The sequence below is a fragment of the Egretta garzetta genome, unplaced genomic scaffold (genome assembly GCF_000687185.1).
Source record: "Egretta garzetta isolate BGI_Z169 unplaced genomic scaffold, ASM68718v1 scaffold143, whole genome shotgun sequence".
In the NCBI taxonomy this organism is placed as follows: Eukaryota; Metazoa; Chordata; class Aves; order Pelecaniformes; family Ardeidae; genus Egretta; species Egretta garzetta.
Window position 1 is genome coordinate 2,893,437 of NW_009259310.1, and position 8,218 is coordinate 2,901,654.

At 49.0% G+C, this 8,218-nt stretch overlaps 2 protein-coding genes across 2 annotated transcripts in view; both read left to right on the top strand.

The window, feature by feature from the left end:
* The window catches only part of CACNA1B (calcium voltage-gated channel subunit alpha1 B), a 304,713-nt gene extending 304,554 nt beyond the window's left edge, over nt 1-159 (top strand). The window contains exon 52 of the mRNA XM_035891880.1: nt 6-159. Coding sequence (XP_035747773.1) covers nt 6-159 — 154 coding nt within the window. The remainder of the gene's footprint in view (nt 1-5) is intronic.
* A 4-nt stretch (nt 160-163) lies between these two features.
* Nucleotides 164-8,218, top strand: part of LOC118452021 (collagen alpha-1(I) chain-like) — a 121,337-nt gene continuing 113,282 nt past the window's right edge. The window contains exon 1 of the mRNA XM_035891881.1: nt 164-188. Coding sequence (XP_035747774.1) covers nt 164-188 — 25 coding nt within the window. The remainder of the gene's footprint in view (nt 189-8,218) is intronic.

An 8,218-nucleotide genomic window follows, 5' to 3' on the forward strand; every position in this document is an offset into this window, starting at 1 on the left:
TCAAGGACTTCTTACATCTCCTCCTTGACCTCCCAGTCTCACCAAATCCGCAGGGTGCCCAACGGCTACCATTACACGCTGGGTCTCAACACAGGCCCTGGGACTGGCACCAGAGGACGTAGTTACTACCACGAAGCCGATGAGGATGACTGGTGCTAGCGGCATGGCGAAACCCTTCAAGGTGGCGTGTTTAAAATCGATGAGTTTTATCATCTGGAGGGCTGTGTGTTCCAACACACGCGGTGCCCGGGGCCGGAGGGGGCCCGCGGGGCAGCCCCAGCAGCGAGAACTGCTCTGCCCCCGGGTCCAGAGACGCTCCTGCATCCTCTCTCCTCTTTTTCTATTTTTTTTTTTGATTTTTATTTTTATTTTCACTAGACAAACCGAGGAAGAAGGATCCCTCCTTAGGGGGAAGGTAGTGGGGGGAGCGCACCTCTCGCCCGCCTCCCTACTGCCTGGTCTAGTTCAAAGGCACGTACCAGACGCCAGATCTGCGAGACACACGAGAAGCTGAGAAAAGAGCGGTCCTCACCTTTGGCGGCGGAAAAAGCAGACTGTTGATCCCTTTCAAGATTGGCACATTTTTTGTTGGGCTATTTCTTAATTTCTTATTATAATTATTTTTTTTCCCCCGGTTAGGGTGGGAGTCAAGGGTTGCAAATGGACACCCGTGAACAAAGATCGCATCTGCGTTTTATCTCGTTCAGCGCTAAGGAGGAAGAGATCTACCCAAGAAACTGGGAGAGGGGAGAGACAGACCAGAACAAAGGACGGTCCAGCGGGACTTGATGTTCAGCCACAGCAATCCGTGTCGGCAGAGCCGGTGCCACACCCCCGAGCTGCCCCAGTGCTGGGGCAGCGGGGCTCTGCTCTGACACCGCTGCCCTGTGGATCTCTTTTCTTTTACTCACCACGTCAGGTCCTTCACACTGACACATGATAAAGCCACAAGAGAACTAATTTGTAAGGACTGTTTCCTTGCTGCTGAGACTTTTCTTTCTGTCCCTCTCTCCTGTCGACTGCAACACACCCTCACTGTTTTGTCTTGTTTACAATATAAGCTTGATTTAGCAAAAAACAACTAAAAAAAAAAAAAACCCAACCAGAAAAAAAAAAAAAAGAGGAAAAAGCATAGGGGTGAAAAGAAGAAATGTTATTGGTTTTATATCAAGCTATTAGATAGAACTTTAACTTTTCATTGTGTGCATTTTTGTAAATTGTACAGTAAAAAAAAAAGAAAAAAAAGAAAAAAATACTCTTTATGTAGAGAATCAGTCCAATTGTCATTCCAGGTCCCACCGTTTCTACCGAATGCTCCAGTTGTTCACTACTAAGTGCCTAACCTTTGAAATCTTTCACAGCGACGATGCAACCTCTTGCTTCGATGCATCAAGCCTTGGGCGAGTGTGGGGAGGGGCAGGAGGGGAGGGAGGGCAGCGCCGGGAGGAGCTGCTCGTCTCGGAGGTTCCGCGGAGCACCCAACACCCCGCGTCACATTTACTGGACAGTGTGTTAGAATACCAGGTTGGAAGCTTACAGTGGGGAAGGCAAACATGCTTTGGGGTTAGTTTGGGTTTTGTTGGCCTTTCTCTTTTATTTATATATTTATTTATTTATAATATACTTTTATTGGTGGGAGGGGAGTGATTGCAGCAAACAAAGCCGGCCTTCTCTCATCAAGTAGTGCTTAGGTCCTGCAGGAGAGATGCAGGTGGAAAAGTACGGTGTCTGCAGGGCTACTCCTGCAGGGGAGGCAGCATCTTTCTCACTGCATGGTGAGTCACAGCCGGGATGCGAGAGCTCTGGCCACGTTCCACGGTGCGCAACTTGTGTCGAGGGCACTTGGAGAGGGTCTTGTTTTTATTGCCTGTTAAGAGAAGGTTTATTAAAGAAAAAAGAAATAAGCAAAACCTCGAATTCTGATTCTCAGGGATGAGATTTCTGTGCTCTTGCAATGACTCTTACATTGGACGATTTCTTTCCTTTGTGCACATCTGGATTCCTGCACTTGGAGCCTGGAAAAGGGGCCAACGCGATGCGCTGGCGGGGAGGGAGCGCTGGGAAAGAAGCCTGGGCAGGACCTTAGATCCGTGGGTCTGGCGAAGCATTGCAGAGCCAATCTGGGGCACGGGGCAGCTGGAGGACACATAGTGCACTGACAGAAGGTTCAGGGAGGAAGGGTGGGAGGTGCCAGATGAGCGCATCGCTAAAAATGCTGATGGAAAAGAGGAGAGTGTTGGGTAGATGAATTTTTTCTGAGGATCTACCAAGCCCCAGAACTGTGAAACTTCTCTAAGTGATGGCTTCGGACAGGTAGAGATCCCGCGGGACCCCGGTGATTCGTTTTTTTGCTGGGGTGGTTGGAGGGTATCGGATGCTACCAAAATGCTCAGGAGGTCTCTCGTGCTCTCAGCAAAAATCTTTCCGCCTTTGGTGGGGAGCAGTCTGCTGTAGGGTGGTTCTTCACATCTCCTGTAGCTCTTCTGAGGAAATCCAACCTGGTTGCATTTCCTTTATGTGGGTGTTTCTTTTTTGTTCTGTTACTAAATACTAATCTCTGGCCAATCTCATCCCTGGATTCTGCTAAAGGGTAACTCCTGTCTGTATCTCTGTCTCTGTATTTATGTGCACTTTGAATAAAGGAAGCGTGGCAGCCCGAGGTCCGTGGTAGGGGATGGCTGTGAGTTGCCATTGGAGGGCTATGCAACAAGACGACACGTTCGGAAACACATCCAAACCACCAAGAGTCAGAAAGACCTTCATCCATTCTGTAGCTTTATCTGCTGGATATTCCTGTTTCAGGCTTCAGCATGATTGTGACCAAACGTTTTATACATTTTTTTTCCTTATATGAAGGCACAAACGCTTTATTTGAAATTTTAAAGAAAACATTACTATTTTACTCCAGGAAGTAAAGGAGAGGGAAAAAGCGATCTCTCTGACAGTGCATGCAAACATTGTACCCGCACCAGGAAGCAGGAGAGATGTCCTTCTGTATGGAATAATTTTGCCTTTTTCTCCACTCTTGCCTTCCCCCTTCCTCCACCGTTGTAGATCCTCCGCCCCACGGCCCTGCACTAACACAACCATCTGGAAGCGCACAGCCCGACAGCGGCCTTGGGTCACCCCAATCCTTAGGCAGAACATGAAGAAGAATCTCAAGTCGTCTAATCCTCCACTCGCCTCGCAGGGGTCGATGACGGTGGCAGACACGCCTGACCACAATTGTTCATAACCCTTTTCCTACCTTTTTTTTTTTTTTTACAGCCTCTCTGCTGTCTCTTCAATGCATACATGATATCTCCAAGAATCCTCATAGTGAGTTGCCAAACTTGAATTGCACCGATCAGTTTTCTGCATCCAGAACCAGTCTCGTAGTGGCTGTACTTTGAATAAGTAATGTTTGCATGTAAAATATATACATATATACATATATATAAAAAGTATGTGCATGGAAAAATGTTTATCTTCGTACTTTTTTGATACAATGTATTCATCAGTTGTTAATTTTTAATTATATTTGATATAAATTGGGGGTTTGTTGCAAAACTTTATATTTAAAAAAACAGTGTTAAAAATTATAAAAGTTCCAACCATGCAACACAAGCGGAACTTTACCCAAAAAAAAAGGGGGAAAAAAAAAGAAAAAAAAAGTTCTGTGATTGCCTAGTTTGCTGCCTGAGTAATATTTATCAGCCAAACTTTGAATCCTGCAGTTGTTTCTACAATTACATTTTGTATGAAGCAAAGTCCTTGAATTAAAATAAAAACTTAGCAAAAAAACCTTACAAATTCCAAGATGGTGTGTGCCGTGTGCCTAGTGACCGGGAGACCCCCACCCTGAGAGCAGCCCCCCACCTGGCAGGCTGGCTAGCGGAGAGCCACGGGAGGCAGCTTGGCTTGACCGCCACAGTGGGCAATGGCCTGCGAGAGCTGGTGGGAATCCAGATTTAGTTTAGCCCCGATTGGGATGCTGGAGGAAATTGGCTGCCTCTGTGTTTGTTTTCCACACAGCCTTCACAGATGCTCGGTCAGAGTAGGGAGCTGTTTGCACATTTGCCTTCGCAGTGTGGATCCAGCATGGAGATTACAGTTCCTGGAGTCCAACAGGCAGCAAAATCTCATAATTTAAGTTGAGGGTTACAAAACCCAACCCCTAGCAGTGATTGATGCCTTCCAGGTTTTTTTAACAGAGGGATGTTGCTCTTGTTGATGTGCAAAACTGTTGGCTTGGGGCTCCCCTTTAGAATTAACCCTTGTTAAACCTTACACGCGCTCCCAGCGAGTGTCCTTGGTGCCACCTGAGGTAGGTGTGGGCATGGAAATGGGTTGGATTGGTGTCAACGGTCTGGCACACGTCCCAGGCTGTAGCACTTGTAGGAAAAAAAAAATTAATAATAATAATAATAATAATAATAATAACAACAATAATAACAATAATAATAATAATAGTTGCTGAGTGTACCTCAAAGTTCCTACTCCCAAGGCTTGCACTGAGCTGAAGAAAAATCCAAGGTGTGTTGGTACACAAGGAAGGAACTTTTAATTTCTTTGGATAACTGGAGAACCGCCTTCATTCCCTACCGGGGCAGGGGGGGAAATCCACTGCGTGCATCTCCTTCTTGGGGGTGTGGTGTTGTGACACTTCTGACAGCGCCAAGGACTCCCCAAAAAATTGAGAAAGATTATTGGCAGCTGGAGAGCACTGCAGAAGGGAGGACCATGGCAGTTTTGCATTTTTCAGTCCGTTCAGAGCACGAGGTCTGGTTCAGGATTCAGCCCTTCTCTCTTGTTGCATCTTTCCTGTGCTGAGACCGCCCAAGGTCCCACCTGAGGGTCACGTATCGTGTGCAGTGCCCATGCAAGGGAAGGTCCTGTCCCTCTTGAGCACCAGTGCAGCCTGTAGCATGTTCCCTGCTCCCTGCAGGGGGGTTGGACTAGATGACCTCTAGGGGTCCCTTCCAACCCAAAACATTCTATGAATCTATGTGGAGAAAATGGTTTTGCTTGAGGTCACACAGCAAATTGTTAGGAAAATTTGGAGCAGAATAACTTCTGGCTTGCAGTCTGTGCAGGGTTTGAGTGTCTTGGGTGGGACAACAGTGGAGCACAGGGGAGAAGAGCAGGATTTTTATTGAATTTTAACGATATCCCCTACAAGCAGGAGGAATGGAGATCTCTGAATGTATCTGAGCAGCGTGCGAGGGAAGGCTTGAAAACCTGTGCAAGATTTGCAAATCTGTGTGCATCCCGACTTCCGCTGAGACCCCCGGGGCATTTGGTCCACTGCAAGCGTCTGGGGAGCTGGGATCTGCCTGGGGGGCCAGAGGTACAGCCTGTCCCCTCCAGATGTGCTCCAAAAACCAGCTTACAATCCCATATGTGTTTTCAAATCCTAAAAGCCTTTGGGGGGCTTTTTGACTTTTTTTTTTCTTTTTTTTTTCCTTTTTTTTTTCTTTGTATTTTTTATTTTTATTTTTTCTTTTTTTTTCTTTATTTTTTCTCTTTTTCTTCTTATTTCAGTTGTATTCTTTTGCTCTATGAGACCAAGGCAGCAACGCACCCAACAGCTTCTCCAAGTACTGCCTGAGTCCCAGGGCGAAGGAGCTGGAGCAGGAGGGATCAAAGCATCTGTCCAAGACGCGAAACACCTGGCTTTTGCTTTGCTTTTGAGTTCACCTGAACTCCACAAAAACGGGTCTGATTTTGTACCCCATCCCCAGCGCAGCCTGGTTCTCATGGCCGGTGCAAGGCCACTCACGCAAAGCTGCTGTAAGTGGGTCTGCATGGGGTCTCTTCCCTGGAGACGCCTCTGCATTTCTGCTCCTTCTATCCCCACTCCCAGCCCTATGGATAAAACCTGGGCTTCGGATCAGGACAGCACCCCCCACCGTCGGCTTACCAATAGGGGGTAGCATTTTCAGGCTTTTTCTACTTTCTAGGGAAACCAAATTGGGAAAAGGCTGATTCACCTCCCCTTGCCACTCTTTGAGGGTCATTCCCCCAAAAATTTGTCTTAGGATGCAGAAAACGCAGGGTGAGACACTGAATACAGCCAAGTCTGAGACGCGCAGGTAATTTGGCCTTTAATATTCCCTGGAGCAGGAAAACCCAGCATCATCTGGCTGATTCCCCATCCCAGCCACATCTGCAGACAGTGCCCGTAGACTCCTGCGTTGCCCTCCCAGGTGATGAATTACTTGTCCTGGTGGAACGCATCTCTCTTGATCAGCCCTAGGTAGATCTCCCGATACCTTCAGAAAGTGCCTGACCATAACAATGAGCCTCAACACAACACTGTCCCTCAGCACACTGCAAAATATTTTGCAAAAGCAGCTGGGTTTGCATCTTCATTTGATAAAAAAAGGAAACTGGGACCCCTCAAGGGGACTAAACTGCCCAGGGTCACCCAGCAAGCGAGCGCAGAAGCGAGGACAAGGTCTCCTGAGCTGCTGCAGGTTACTCTGCCTCCTTCATATCTTGGTGTTTCAAAGCGCTGACGTGTGCATGATTTATTTTTTTTTTACATCCATAGGCTCCTGGTAGGGTGCTAGTGAGGTGACACTGGGAATTTGGCATCTCGCTAGCGGATGTGTTGGTTCTTTGGAAGGAATTCAAAGCAACGGAGCAATAACGCTGAAAGGTCGGTGGCTGATTAAGGCGATAGCTGTAAGGAGCTCGGCACGGTGATGGAGAAGGGCGGCTCTGATAAGGCTGGGCAAATATTTGTAGGGGTGAAGTCCTGAGGCGGGTGAGTCAGCGTGAGGGAGCTGCTGGGGCTGTTGGAGAAGGGAGGTCGGAGCCACTGAGGAAGCCTGGGACATGCTGACGGAGCACAGCCACGTTAATTCAAAGACGACAGTATCAATAACCATAGTTGATTCCTTTTATCCTCATCTCCACTTTCTGTCATTGCTCTGAAACAGAATATCCCAGCACTGGCTTTGTCTGTGTCTGTTTTTATTATTTCTCTGTTTCTGGCAGCCTTTTCTCTGCCTAGCACAGCACAAGCAGGGGAGGAGGAGGAGGAGGCACGGTCCTTGCCCAGCTACTCCTGTGCAAAAGTCTGAAATACCCACAGGGGTGTAAAACCCCATTTTCTTGCAAGAGGCTGAGGAGGGGAGTGGATGTGGTTGCGTTACTGGATTCAGCAAAATGATCGTGTACTTAAAAAGATGATGCTGAGCTGAGCCGACAGGACTGTGGCAGAATACATGTGTACCTTTCACAAGAGTTTGGGGGTTTTTTCCTCCTCATGGAGTGGAGGGGGTTTAAAAGACCTGGTTCTGCAGGTGAGCCACCTAAAAAACCTCCTCCTGCAGTGGGGGGGTGGTGAGTGAATGGAGCGGAGGGCAGAGCCTCCCCGCGGCCGGGAAACTGCGGGTCCCACAGCGGGGATCGGCTGTAGGACAGAGCCATGGGATGCAACGGGAGATGTGCTGCTGGGACAGAAGGTCACAACCGTGGAAATCAATGGGATTCAGCTGAGAAAGGAAAGCCAAAACCGTGGTGTGTGTTCTTGACAAATAAAGTCCTCTACGGGGCAAAGCAAAAGCCTCCTCATGTGTCTCTGACCTTCATTTCTTTGACAAGCTGGGCCAGTGCATGGCAGGGGAAGGGCCTTGAAATGGGCAGAAGGGTGAGCGCAGCAGCTTTTGCACCCAGCTGGGTTCACATCTCCCCAGGATCAAGCAGCAGCCAGGACCTAAAGAGAGGAGCTTGCAGAAGCCTCATTTCCCACTGCCACAGTGCGGTGTTTGGCTGAGCAGAATGACACCACCAGGAGCTCGAGCACCTCCCGGCAAGGGACATCCACCCGGAGGCAGGCAGGGCTGGCTGCACCTCGCTGAAGGTTCCCCACATTTTTGGGTCTTTGGGTGATTGCTGCAGAGAAAATACTGTCACTGCCTGGGAGCGAGCCTGCCTGCTCCTGGGGCCCGAGCCAAAGCCCCCAAAGGGCTTCCATGAGCGCCCAGGGGTTTGTCACACAGGACAGAGTGGTCCTGGGAAGCGGTGCGGCCACGGCAGCAGGGGCTGTGCCACTGGTGACACCAGGGAGCTTCACGTGTAGCACAGAGCAGGGTCTGCTGTGGGGCAGCGCTCGCCCAGGGCACCGTGCAGACGTGGGGCTGCCTGGGGAATCTCGCTTTTGGGGTGTCTGGCTGCAAATATCTTCCAGTGTGATGCTGCTGTGGCTGGGGCTGAGGAGCAGTTGGGT